We start from the raw sequence: 14,666 nt of genomic DNA, 5'->3' as shown, positions 1-14,666 counted from the left end.
ATTAATCTCTCCTCATACGGAAGCCATTCCAGACCCCTAATAATTTTTGTTGCCCTTTTCTGAATCTTTTCCAATTCCAATACATCTTTTTTGAGATGGGGTGATCACATCTGCATGCAGTATTCAAGATGTGGGCGTACCATTGGTATTTACGAAAAGAACCATGAGACTCATGATAAAATCATGAAAGTTGGCAGCACTGCCCTTGAGTCCTGCTGCTCCTGTAGTCAGAACACTTGTCCACCCTGTGAAAAGATCCCATGTGCACTCTGTTCTGTAAAAGAAGAGGGTAATCATTGAAAATCACAATGATTAAACAAGATATTTAGCACCTCTCAACTATGATGAAGACTTTTACGTATGCTCATTTATATGACTCACAAGATGACAGGGACATTTCTGAATTGGTTGTCTGTGGACGTAAGTTAGAAGGAAGTAAATGAGTGAAAGAGAATTACATAGTTTTACATCTAGTGATGTGGTGTTTCAGGCTTACAAATACTTTGCTCTCCAGATAAGAGAGAGGAATAAGAGTCATTAAAGCCTTAAGTTCCCTAGAGAATAATGCAGAGCAGTAATGTTAAAACTGTATGTAATTGCTTTCTATTTTTGTATAATCTGTGGCAGCTATGAAACTTTAAAGTGAATATCAGAAAGTATGGTTAATAGAAAATGCGTCAATTGCAATATATTACTGCTGCATAAAACATCTTCTGTGCTTTTAACAAGGGGAAAAGCACAGGTTTTTTCCCCACTACAGGACTTCTCAGCCTGGAACGTTTTAAATGAGAAATGGCAGAATCTGTCTAAAAGCAGCAGTTTAGGAAAGAATTTCGTAAGCTTGTGTCCCCTGGGAATTGCACATGGATGAAGACACACTGGACTAAAAGCTACCCCAGTAACACCTGTGTAAACCAAGTGAAAGCTATAATGGAGCATTGCCCTCTCATTAACTAAATGAATCAGAGAGGCTGGTAATCACAAACTCAAAAGGATATATAGTCTCATTTCCCATGGAACCGGGAAAAACCTCTTCTGTATTCTTCCAGCCAACTCCTGGGATAAATGGCAGGATATGTGGAGTTTATTTGAGTAGTGTATATTCTGCTTTGACTTGGATAACGAGACTCCAGAGAATGATGAAGAAGTGCTTAAAACACACCACACTCCATCATTAGCATCCTCTGGGACCACCATGTATATATGGCATACAGTAAACCATGCTGGAATTCATGCTCCTTTCCCCCAGTTCTTTGGGAAGGAACTTCAGGCCCTGGTTGTCGTTGGAGCAGAACGCGAATGAATAAGAATACTCAGCAGGAAGCAATTTACACAGAGAAATGTAGAAAAATTTGCACTTCTTGCCAAGACAATAAACAACAGTAAATGGGTCTGTAAACATCCCTGGGTCTGTGTGTTCTGCAGCACCTCACTCCTGGCCTGTGTTACCTGTGAGGCTGAGCCCAAAAGGAAAAAAAGAAACTCATTTCATGTGAGGCTTTGAAAGCTGCTTTTTATCCTCCCTGGCTCTGATCTAAGCACGGTGTTTGTTACAAACCCACTCGTACACCTGAGCCTTCCCAAATCCCTCTTTCCTGCTGGGAGCGAAGGGGCCACTGGACCTTACTACGTGTTTTCCACAGAAAATTTCTGAAGCTAAATTGATTCATTTTACATAACTCTTTGTTTTCCCATCTTGTGAACACGCGCGTTGTCACTTGGTCTGATACAGCACTTGGCTCGAGTGCCCCACGGCAGGGTCACAGTGAGCGTCCATGGAGAAAAATACAGGACTTGGCAAATTGCTCTAACAAACGCCGTGGCTGGGCATGTGTCCTAGCCACGCCTCAGAATTCAATACAGCAAGCCAAACGGAGACCTGACCCGAGCAAGTAACACTCAGATGATGGTAAGACCTCAATGGAAGCCGGACCCTGCTCACACGAGGGATGAATTTGGTCTGTAATCTCTATTTTCATTTCTTTCAAATTGTCCAAGGCATTGGATGATATTATAGACAAAGTGACATGCCAGATAGGAGAAGAAGTCAGTTTGCACATGGCCCCTGCCCGCCTGTCCCCTTTGCTGGTGGATCTAAGAAGTAGGATTAACAGCCGCCTTACAATAGGCAGCTTTTTCTCCAGTCCTCACCTGAGAGAACGTTAGCAAGTACGCATGGAGGAAGTTTGGATCAAGTAATCCTCTCGGGTGCCCATGCTCCATTGTCTTGGGAACACCTCCTTTTGCAGAGCTAGGTATACAATTTATCCTTCCGAATGCTAGGCCTTCTCTGCCTTGTCTCGAGAAAAACGGTGGAAAACTCACAGGTTTTTGATTTAGAGTTCGGGTCATTTCCCTCAATTTTGCACCCTCCATGTTTCTTTCCATTTGAAGACTCTGGTATAATGTGTTTTTTCGAAACAGCAACTCCTACAAGTCGGAGAGATTCTGTGTTTCATTGTGAATGAATACCAGATGGTATTCACCGAAGAGTGCTGAAGGAACTCAACTATGAAATTGCAGAACTGTTAACTGTGGTTTGCAGCCTATCACTTAAATCAGACTCTATACCAAATGATTGGCAGATAGGTAATGTGGCACCAATTTCTTTAAAAGGCTCCAGCGGTGATCCTGGCAATTACAGGCTGGTAAACTTAACTTCAATACCAGCCAAATTAGTTACAACTATAGTAAAGAACAGAATTATCAGACACACAGATTAACACAATTTGTTGAGAAAGAGTCAACTTAGCTTTTGTAAAGGGAAATAATGCTTCACGAATCTACTGGAATTCTCTGAGTGGGTCAACAAACATGTGGACAAGGGTGATGGACTTTCAGAAAGCCTTTGACAAGGTCCCTCACCAAAGGCTCTTAAGCAAAGTAAGCAGTCATGGGATAAGAGGGAAGATCCTCTCGTGCATCAGTAACTGGTTAAAAGATAGGAAACAAAGGGTAGGAATAAATGGTAGTTTTCACAGGGGAGAGCAGTAAACAGTGGGGTCCCCCAAGGATCTGTATGAGGACCAGTGCTGTACAACATACTCATAAATTATCTGGAAAAGGGGGAAAACAGTGAGGTTGCAAAGTTTACAGATGATACAAGAGTACTCAAGATAGGCAAGTCCGAAGCAGACTGCAAAGAGTTATAAAAGATCTCACAAAACTTGGTGACTGGGCAACAAAATGGTAGATGAAATTTAATGTTGATAAATGCAAAGTAATGCACATAGGAAAACATAATCCCAACTATACATACAAAGTGATGGGGTCTGAATTAGCTGTTACCCATCAAGAATGAGATCTTGGAGTCATGGATAGTTCTCTGAAAACATCCACTCAATGTGCAGCAGCAGTCAAAAAAGCAAACAGAATGTTAGGAACCATTAGGAAAGGGATAGATAAAAAGAGATAAAATATCTTATTGCCCCTATAAATCCACGATATGACCACACTTTGAAAACTGCGTGCAGATCTGGTCACCCCATCTCAAAAAAGATATATTGGAATTGGAAAAAGTACAGAGAAGGGCAACAAAAATGATGAGGGGTGTGGAACAGCTTCCGTATGAGTAGAGATTAAAAGCCTGGGAGTCTTCAGTTTGGAAAAGAGACGACCCAGGGGGGAGAGGGTGTGATGGAGGTCTAGAAAATCAGGACGGGTGTGGAGAAAATGAATAAGGAAGTGTTATTTACTCCTTCTCATAACACAAGAACTAGGGGTCACCCAATGAAGTTAATACACTGCAGGTTTAAAACTAACATAAGAAAGTACTTCTTTACACAATGCGTAGTCAACCTGTGGAACACATTGCCAGGGGATGTTGTGAAGGCTAAAAGTATAACAGGGTTCAAAAAAGAACTAGATAAATTCATGGAGGATAGATCCATCAATGGCTATTAGCCAAGATGATCAGGCATGCAACCCTATGCTCTGGGTGTCCCTAAACCTCTGACTGCTAAAAGCTGGGATTGGATGACAGGGAATGGATCACTCATAAGTTGCTCTATTCTGTTCACTCCTTCTAAAGCATCTGACACCAGCCACTGTTGGAAGACAAGACAGTGGGTTAGATGGACCATTGGTCTGACCAATTATAGCCATTCTTATGTTCTTACGAATATTTAGCACGCCTCCATTTGCTATGCCTAGGATGAATTCAGTTGCCTCCTGCGGCTGAAGTGGTGAGAAGCACAATGAAGATAATCGCCGTGCACATAATTTACATATTACATTTCGACCATTGATATCAAAGTGCTTAATGAAGGTGATTAAACGCAATGGGCCACTTGTACAGATGGAGACACTGAGGTGCAAAAAGGTTAGGAGAATTGTCCTGGGTCAGCAGGTCCGTGGGAGATAGAGCTGGTCTGGGATTGTCCATCAAAATGTTATTTCGACGGAAAGTGTGGTTTCTGGTGCTTATACTCTGTAAGAAAAATTGAAATGAAACATTTAATTTAAGGTGATCTCGATGTTAATGTGTGTCTACCTGTGCAGCTGTGGTGCTCCCTGGGAGGTGTAGTTCCGGTGTGTCAAGCCCCCATTCTCCCCTAGGGGCTAACTTCCCTGGCTGGACTACATCTCCTGTGAGGCACGGCAGGCTTCACTCTGGCTGAGCGACACTGGTGCGTTGTGGAATTACCATGAACATGGTGCACCGTGGGAGATGTAGTCTGGCCACCGTGGGGAGACGTAGTCACCCCACAGGGAAGGAGGCGGGCTCGAGACACTGTGTCAGCTCAGGCGGATGCAATTCAATGTCAAAACAAGCTGGAACAAAATGTTTCCAAATTCAGAATTTTTTGGAACTTTTGTTCTGTACAAAATTTCAGTACTTTGACTTTGTATTCCAATTTGGGGCAGAAACAAATGATGAAATATCAGAATTGCCCAGATGACAGAAATTCCAGTTTTCACTCAGCTCTAGAGATGGAGCTGGGAATGAAAGCCAAGTCTCCAGACGACAAGTCTGGCATCCTTTCTGCTGGCCCATGCTCGATACATGACAGCCTCCTGCAAGGGGAAGGTGGTCTCCACTGGCACACACATGAGTTGCACAGAGTCCAGTGAAATCCTGGTTTTAAGTTCTGTCATGTTGGGCCTGACCCACAGCCCGCTGAAGTCAGCAGGCAGACTCCCACTGCCATCACTTTGAATCAGACCCTTTGTGCAGCAGGTCAAGCTGATTTAACTTTCACTAAAGTGACTGGGGAACCTGGAGGGAGAAACCTCCTCTGTGCACCTGGTGCAGCTAGTTCATGATTCAGCCCCAGACACTGTGCCCACTCTCACACCAGTGAGGCAGCTGTAGAATTCGAGTGCCAGACGCTGGATTGACGCTTCGCCTGGCGCAGAATGTTATCTCTAACACACAGGCCTTCTGCCAATTTCACTGCCCATTTTTGCTTTATTAGTTGTCATCACAAGGATGCCTGTAAATGGAGTTGGATTTTCTCCATTCTGACTGTTGAACTCATGCTGAAGACACTGCTCTGGTAGGCTGAGCTGTCAATATGCCACAGCTGAGACTGAGATGCTGCAGTGGACCTAAGGATACCGATTAACCCAAACCAGAGAACTTCTGAATGTTCAGTGCTCCCGAAGTGCAGGGTGTTCGGAATCCAGGGGGTTGGTTCTGCCCATTCTTCAGGAGCAAAATTCAGATTAAGATGCAAGTTTGACTTTGGAAACACACTTGTCCATGCACTGACATGTAGAGGTGTTTGGAGCAAGGGATCCAGTTATGATTGACTCACCCATTTGCACGTCTAATAACTGTGTCGTGGCCATTTCTTGAGACTTGCCATTCAAACGGAAATGAAAAAAAGACCAAGCGAGTTGTTAACTTCTGGGAGTAAATTATTTCTGGGAAAAAGGAAATATAATATTATACATTTAAAATAAAGAAGTTGCTATTCTCCTTCTGTATTCTTGTCCGGTCACAAGGCACAGCTACCTTGTACCTCTGATTACATTTCATATGAAATTACAGCTGGAGTCGATTGCTCTTTCTTACCAAGATGACTGGCTTTGTACTCTGGGTATGCACAGACTGTTCTTACTGAAAACTAATTGCTTGTGTGGCGTGGGTATACCTTGTGACCAGTTGTCTGAAGGCCTAGTCAAATGTTAGAAGCAGCCACCGAGCCCCAGACGATATAAAAATGACATTTTTAATATCACACAATAACTTAAGGAACACCCTGAGAAAATGAAGCGTCTCTGCTGACATATCATTGCCACTGCAGCGTAAGCACGTCCTGGGGCCCTGGACTCATAAAGGGGGAAAGGATTAGTTTTGGGGAAGACTTGGGTGATCACCTGGCCTTGAGGCCAGCCTGCAGATTTATCCAGATAGCAGCTCTGTGCAAAGCCTCTTCTCAGCTTCCCGTAACGAAGTGCTGCCCCAGGACTGGGTTTCTGCTGCCCCGGGACTACTAGCAATGCCAGCCCGCAGCCATGCCTGCCACCAATTGCTGTACCTTTTGCTGTCCCTAATAATTGTCTTCCTGTACAATTGCCCATTCTGCCTGAGGGGCAGAGCTGGCCCTAACAGGCACCAATTGTGGGAGCTGATGGGTCGAAAAAAGAAAAGAGGCGCAAAAAGCTTTTTATCATGAAACGATGCAGCAGAATTGGCTGCTGTCGCTCTCTTGACGGTATATAACAACCTTCAGCAATCAGAGTTCACCCACAGGAAGTCCGTGCCATTAATTGTATGGGCAGGAAGGAGAGTGTTTCGTTAAGGCACATTGGGGGGCGCTGAGGAGGCCTGCTTCCCAGTCTGAGCTGTGCCACCGATTTCCTGATGATCAGTGCAGCACCGTGCCTGGCGGGGCAAGAAGGGTAACCAATTGGAATGCAAATATTATTCCCTTACTTTCTGAGCAGAGACTCCTGCAAAGATCCATTCATCTGATACCTATTCACCAGTCCCACTTCATCCTCCTCAGCATGCTGTCACGTTCAAATAGTTCCTGATTTCATTGTATATTCTGAGTTCATTCATTAGGCTGCTGGTGTGCTGATACCACAGCCTATCATGCTGATCAATAGTGTCTCATTATGTCCTGGTACTTCCCCATCGGCCTGTCTGTATCAATCCGTCCTCTCTTGTCTTCCATCAAAAGCTCTTCGGCTCAGGGACTGTTTCTTTGTTTGTACAGAGCCTCGCACATTTCAGTCCTGGTCTGAGACTGGGGCTCCTAGGCACAATGTAATACGTGTAATAATAATTCTTCAGTCCCTATACTCCTCTCTTACTTACGCCCATATGAGAAAGGCAGCTCCTAGAAACACCTACTAAAAAGACTGGCAAGGCATTAACTGTGACTATGTTTTAGCCTGGGCCGGCAGCTGCTGGCAAGGGCTTGGGGCTTACATTGATCTACTGTACCACATGAAGGGGATCAGAGTCTCTCTTCCCAGCACTGTGTAAGCCACCTCCCGGCATTAATGGGTATTCAGAATATGATAATTAAAGATCCAGCAAATCTGAACTGCACTCTGCTAAAGCTTTGAACTCAATTCGGGTTGATCGCAGCGACGTCCCAAGCGTGAGACTTACCATTTGATCTATGGCAAAGGTGCTTAAGCCTCTTATGAACTGGGTTAGTCATAAGTTAATCGTGTTCCATTTCATTTGATTTTGTATCACACAGACACCTTCAACCAACGCTTTTCAGCAGCAAGGGCTTTTCCCTCATCTCCTCTTAGAAAGGTCTCTAGGATACGTCTACACTGGAATAAAAGATCCGCAGCATGGCTTGGGCTCTTGGGGCTCGGGCTGCGGGGCTAAAAATTGATGTGTAGACATTCGGGCTGGAGCTCTGGGACCCTCCCCTCCTGTGGGGTCCCAGCCCGAGCCTAAACATCTACACAGCAATTTCGCAGCTCGGCAGCTCGAGTCAGCTGACCCGGGCCAGCCGCGGGCATTTACTTGCTGTATAGCCAAACCCTGAGTGCTTGCTCCTCGAAAGTCATTACCCACTGCTTCTTGCTTGTTCGAAAAGAAGCCAGATGACTGGATGCAACTGAGCAGACTCAGGGTGGCCTATCTGCCCGCCCTGCAGCGGAGCAACATGTTGTCGTGCAGCCAAGATCTTCCCTGGGGTGAGAATGAACACAGGCCTCTGATCCCCAGGGAAAAGCGGACACACGACCAATTACAAACACTAGACGGGAAAGATAAATGTGTGCACTGTTGGCGCACCCCCTACTGTTTGTTTCATGGAGTGGTGTCTGAACCAAAAGTGGTGTGGGTCTCCCTGGGGATGGGAAACAGGCATACAATGAGCTGAGCGAGGACAGTGGTGGTCTCCAGAAAGACGGGCGTTAGATCAATCAGAGCCTTGGCCTAGGTTAGGTCCCAGTGAATGATACCACAAGTACATGGAACGTTATATTAACGGGGCTAGTATCCAGCGAGGAGGAGGAGGGTTGGCCTGGAGTTAGGTTTCCTGAGTTCTGTCCCAGCTTAGTCACCAATTTAGGCTCTGATTCAGGATTGTACTTAAGCATCTGAGAAATTTCACTTACTTCAATGGGGCTACGCATAAATGCTGAAAATTAGACATGTGCTTAAGTAACTCCCAGAATTGGAGCCTCACTGCATGGCTTTTGTCCAGCTACTCAGCTAGTCTGTCCCTCAGTTCTCCCACTTGTACAATGGGGCTAATGTATCTTTTTTCCCTCTGACACGTTCTCTTGGTAGTTGTTCCTGATCTTCACTTTGCCAATTTTAAATCATTTAATTTGGTTCAATTCATTTCAGATTCCATTAAGTGTGAGGAAACTCCAGGCTCTGTTCTGCTTCGTTACCCATTTAAAAAAGGTTTCAGTGAGGTTCTGACCAACCTTCCTGGTTTTCCATTAATGGGAGGCTGTGGGGTAGGTAGGATGTAGCATCACTCTTAATGAAGAGTTGGTTCTATAGCTGATATATTTAATCCTCCCTGGCTGAGATATAGAACAGGCCGGTGTGCAAATTGCCTGAAATATCAGTGTTCTGAATAATGAACAACTTGCTGTTAAGGTATTCCTCCATCATTATTCAAATCTTATTAGTCACCTCTCATGTTTGCAGCTGCTGTAGACACTATTGATTAAATTGTTTTGATAGGTGAGATGAAAGCACAGAGGTTGGCAGGACGTGTCATTGATCTGTTACAATCCATTCTGGGCATTAACACATGCAGAGTATCCTACAAAAATCAATTTCTCCCAGCCTTGATTTAAATAGCAATGCCCTCTAAGGATCCTTCTGGGGCAGGTTTATTCTCAGCCTGTACTTCACTACTTAGTGAACTGATTAATAGCTTAGACACTCCTATTAGCCCTGTGCCAACAGCAGTCAGACGAACCTATCTGCTCAGTTCAGGTTGCTAGTGTATTCACTTTTGTAAATCATAATACTTAGCACTTTACAGCTTCAAACCCCTCGGCAAACGCCCCACTGTAAGGCAGGTAAGTATTATTCAGGTACTGCAACAGCCCAAGCTGGGAAGCACGTTTAAAGCTGAATTCAGCACTAGCATTACCAGTCAGCTTATGGAAAAGCTACCTTACACCCTTTGAAGAGAAAGCTTGAAGGAAATATGTATTGGTACGAGTCCCAGTTGGGAGTGGCACTCTCTGGTCTCAAGCGGAGTGAAGAGCCATTAGGTTTATGAAAGACCAGGGGAATGTGGAATTAAGCTGGGGACCCAAAGGCATTCCCGACTCAACAGTTCAGCATGGTCAGGATTCTGTTGTGTTTAATGAATAATAATGTAAGTCACAGAAAATATATAACTGGGAAATGCTGAGAATTTGCTGGACATCTTGAGCTAGGGACCGAGTAGATGTAGACGTTGGAGGTGGTTTCTCTGTCATCCATATTCATGCGCCCCTTAAAAGTATGTCATTGGCTTAAAATACCAAACCAATTTGATTGTAAATGATGACCTAGCTTCCCAAATCATTTTCTTCTCCTTTTCCTTTCATTTCTCTTCTCTGTGTTTCAGATTCTGCTTGGCCTTTGCCTAAACAGTTGTGTCCTGTATGGATTTCCCTAGATGTGCTCTTTTCAACTGCATCTATCATGCATCTCTGTGCCATCTCTCTTGATCGGTATGTAGCAATACGCAATCCCATTGAGCACAGCCGCTTCAATTCCCGCACCAAGGCTATTATGAAAATTGCTGCAGTTTGGACCATATCGATAGGTAAGCAATGTGGCTCACGCTCCCACTGTGTCTTTTTGAGTAACTAACTTGGTTACACCTCTTTTCAATTAGGATTTTTAAGAGGTTGCACATTTACCTGGGCTGCATGAGTAAATGTAATGAATGGGAAGTAGAAATCTTTTGTTCTGATTGGCTAGTGACCATACTAAGCAATGCTATCTGAGAACAGCACTGCTTTTGATGGTCAAGCATCACTGCACCATACGTACCAGTATGCCAGTGAACACCATAAACAGACATAACACAAACAAAGGGGGCTATAAAACCCAAAGAAAGCAGATGAGGAAGGAAAAGGACATTAAAGAATCTGAAAGTAAAACCACCCACTACAAAGAGAGGACCCCCTTCAGTAAAAGAAAACCCCTGATACAATAAGGAGGAAACAATAGCAAGGTGAGTGCCCAATGGCAGGAGTTCAGATTCCAAGTGGAGGGGGGTTAGTTTTGGGAAGAAATATTAAAATGTTTCAGTGTTTTGTAGGAAAGAGGAATTTGTGGCAAGGAGAATTGTAGGACGTTTTCTCTACTCTGCTATATTGTCTTGCTCATATAAACAGCAATTGGGGCAAGATTCCAAATGTGCCTGGAAATCCTTTCTCCCCGCCTACCCCACGTTACACCCATAATGTGCTTGTGTCTTTAAGCTGTGTGCTGCCAGAAAAACGTATACTGTATCTTGGTTCTTGAACTCCTCCAAGGTCTCACTTATCAGGTACCCCTCTACAATGAGCTGTCCTTCACTGGAATGAAGATGACGACATACAATGCTGTAGAGGCCACTTTGTAAGTGCTGGCCATGGATCTACAGATAATGATGTTGCATGTTTGAATTTATAATTTATAATAATGATTCAAGGTTGTCAAATAACAGGCTCAAATGGAATTATTTAATCAAAGATTATCAGTCAAAGATTACTACCACATTATACAGAAAGAAAATATACATTACCACTCTTTATGTAGGGTGAAGAGCTGGCCCATTTCCTTCTTCTGTAGTTGGTGGGATGCTGACAGGTTTCATTCACAGTCTAATTCCCCAAACCTCTTGCCTTTGATAGGGTGAGACACAAAGCAGTTCCTTTTTGAAGGGAAAAATTACTTTCTCGAGATGTGTACTGTTTTCAATATCTTATTTTACCTCATTACTTATGGAATTTCTTTCTGGTGTCTGCCAGCTCCCTGTTCTCACTCAGTGGCTGTATGCCAGAGTCGTGTCACATCTTTCCAGTTGATTTTAGTACAGAGAAGCGTCTCACTTGCAGTTGTATGTAGAACATGAGCAGGATGCAGAAAAGCTCTAAATACATTATGTTGTCCTGCTGCTGCGAGGTGGGAAAAAGCACAAACAAGGGAATATTATTCAAAAAGAACTTGCCTATTGGAATTCTGAAGTGGATTTACACACTGCTGCAAGAATACACTGAGCTTTTCAATTCTCAAAATTTGAGGCCTGATCATGTCCTTGTATAGGTCAATGAAGTTTTCCCCCTCAGTAAGGACTGAGACAAAATTGAAAGAGAACTTCAGGATTTGAGCCAATGTTAGGATCCCAAAACTCAGTGTACTACAGACTTTCACATCAGCAATGTTATTTTGTGTTAGACCAATACTCCCTTAAATCCAACTTCACACTCACTGCACTTATTGTCTTTTGTCCTGATCACACTGAATGATAATAGAAATGCAGTTTGAGTTTTCTTGTTTGTTACCTTACTTATTGGCGCCAACAGAGCTGTTTGTGAGAGTGAGCATGACCCCCAGCAGTGTGGGTTTGTGGGAATTCTGCCGGCGGCCCTGTTCTCCATTACGTCAAAGCTACTCAGATGTAGTGGACACTGGCAGCCACAGGAGGCCAGTTGCAGCTCCCTGATCCTGTAGTGAAACAGCAGGCCTTCTTGCTGTGGAAGATCATCCAGCCTCTTGGTAGGTATGAGTTTTTCTGTTTCTCTAGCTTCACTAACCCAGCATATTAATAATAGCAACAAAACTACAAGTCACCCATTTGCTCTATTCCAGTTAAGACTCAGTGCTGTTCTTCTTTATCCATCCCTCATTCCAGTTTCGGAAGAAGCCTGGTTAAACAACTTGCCTTGCTGGCAATCTCTCAACCTGCCTGTTCGCGCGACACCATTTCAGGCTGGCATAAGGACAACTGAGGTCTCTTGCACTGCATGAGAACAAAGTAATTGGCACCTCCTGCAAACATTCTGCATAGCAGGTAGCAGCTGTGACTTCTCTTTGGTATCCTGACATTATGTCTTAATGAGCTGCAGACCTCCACATGTCTTGTTGATGTAGTATTAATTGTGAACATCATGGTTTTTTACCATTTCAAGATGATCCCTTGCCAAGCAAAGCTTCTGTGGATTGAAAACGTAACAAATAACTAAAGAAAAACAAAACACAGTCAAGTGTATAGTCAAATATGGCTGTGGTGTGACATGGACTATGTTAAAACAAGATCAGTCTCCGTGATTCACACACTATGTTATGCTTTAGGCTTTAGATCGGTGACCTGTTCATCTATGCAATAAAGCATTCACCTTTAAAAAAGATTTCATGCCCACATTTAACTGTCTTGGTTTTGCATCTTTTTTATCACTGAGATTTATTTATAGCAATATGAAAAATTACATCTAAAGGAACAGGTAAAAGTACATGCTTATCTCACCTTAAGCGACATTCCACGGTATTTTATAATGGTCTCCTCTTGAGGGCCTGAGCCTTCCATCCTTACTCATGCTGAGTAGAACTTTACTCTGCAAGTTGTTCCAATGAAGTCATCTTGTAGGCCTCTAGGTAGCACATCAAAGCCCTATTGATCTCAGTAGGATTAATCATGGAATAGGGTCCTACTCGATCTGGGTAACACTGGCAGAATGGGGCCCCAAAGGTTAAAGGCAATTGTATTCTTTATTCAGAAGTTTTCCAGCTCATAAGACCAGGTTACACATAAAAGTAAAGGGCAGGCTAGTTGAACTTCATATATTTGCCCTTCATATTTTCACGTTTCATGCTTTTAGAGTAAGTTCGTGTTACTTGGGGATTTGCTTTGAATTTATGCCATGAAGTGTCTTTAATAACTTTCTCGGGAAGGAATTCTTTATGGTAGGGATGGCTGGATTATGGAAACAGCTCATATGGACGCTTCATGCCCTGCAGAGTCCTAGTTACTCCTCGGGGATGCTGCACACACATGAATCTGTTTTCATACTTGAGCCCTAAGTTAGCAAACAGAGCTGAGGACACGTTACAAGGAAAAATCTGGCAAAAATATGGCTAACGAGCAGGATGACAGATGGGAAGTCTAAATGTGTTACTGGGCCTTTACCCAACCCTTTTAATCAGGGTAGGCTGTTCCTGGATATGGCTCATGATTTGGAGACAAGAGGGTCATTAACAAACACCAAAGCTGTCAGTATCAAAGCAAGGGCTAAACAGGTACATTTCACCTCATCGAAAGCAGAAAATCTCCTGCACAATGCTGCCTGGAAATGCTCCTTCTGTGGGAGGCATAACCCTAGTATTACTGACAAAGTGAAGTGACTGCATATTAATGAAAGCTCGTACAGGGCGCTTGCACACACCCCAGATCTGGGGGAAAGCAGTACTGTTATTTCTGTCGTGAGAATGACTATGGACAAGAAGCATCTGTTTGACCCTCACTGTGGCCAAAAGTCTTTGCTCAGCTTCCCATGCCGGGTGAGAGCTGTTGTGTTAATTTAGATGGAATAAATGGGCCAAAGGTGTTTACGTCACCCAGTCGCTTTCCAACATTAAACAGTGTTAAATGAGGTTTGGCACGCAGAAAGCTCAGCCTGCTTAGCACCACGGCAAACACACCATTACAAATCCTTTCAACCTTTTATTACAGATACAGAAAAGAAGAAAATACTGTGAAAGCCTTTGAAACGTAAAGCACTGAATGAGGCTTTCCTTTCCACACCACCCTTCATTTCCTTACCCTTTAACTGAGGAGAGCTCTGGCAAGGAACCCCCACTCCTTGTCCAACAGGCTTTTTGATGGTGATAGCTGTCCTAGAATCATAGAATATCAGGGTTGGAAGGGACCCCAGGTGGTCATCTAGTCCAACCCCCTGCTCGAAGCAGGACCAATTCCCAGTTAAATCATCCCAGCCAGGGCTTTGTCAAGCCTGACCTTAAAAACCTCTAAGGAAGGAGATTCTACCACCTCCCTAGGTAACCCATTCCAGTGTTTCACCACCCTCATAGTGAAAAAGTTTTTCCTAATATCCAATCTAAACCTCCCCCACTGCAACTTGAGACCATTACTCCTCGTTCTGTCATCTGCTACCATTGAGAACAGTCTAGAGCCATCCTCTTTAGAACCCCCTTTCAGGTTCAGGTCCTGTTGGGAGATGAGAAGAAGGTAGTTGAGATTGGCTAGAACTGTTGTTATTAAGTCTCCATTTCATCC

The 14,666-nt window shown here is 43.8% G+C and overlaps 1 protein-coding gene across 2 annotated transcripts in view; it reads left to right on the top strand.

Moving 5' to 3' along the window:
* HTR2C (5-hydroxytryptamine receptor 2C) overlaps positions 1–14,666 on the top strand; it is a 352,370-nt gene that overhangs the window by 325,342 nt on the left and 12,362 nt on the right. For both annotated transcript variants that reach the window (XM_084639263.1, XM_084639264.1), the window contains one exon: positions 10,008–10,208. In XM_084639263.1, coding sequence (XP_084495389.1) covers positions 10,008–10,208 — 201 coding nt within the window. The remainder of the gene's footprint in view (positions 1–10,007; positions 10,209–14,666) is intronic.

The sequence above is a fragment of the Lepidochelys olivacea genome (genome assembly GCF_965140295.1).
Source record: "Lepidochelys olivacea isolate rLepOli2 genome assembly, chromosome: 9".
In the NCBI taxonomy this organism is placed as follows: Eukaryota; Metazoa; Chordata; order Testudines; family Cheloniidae; genus Lepidochelys; species Lepidochelys olivacea.
This window is presented reverse-complemented; position numbering and strand designations above follow the sequence as displayed.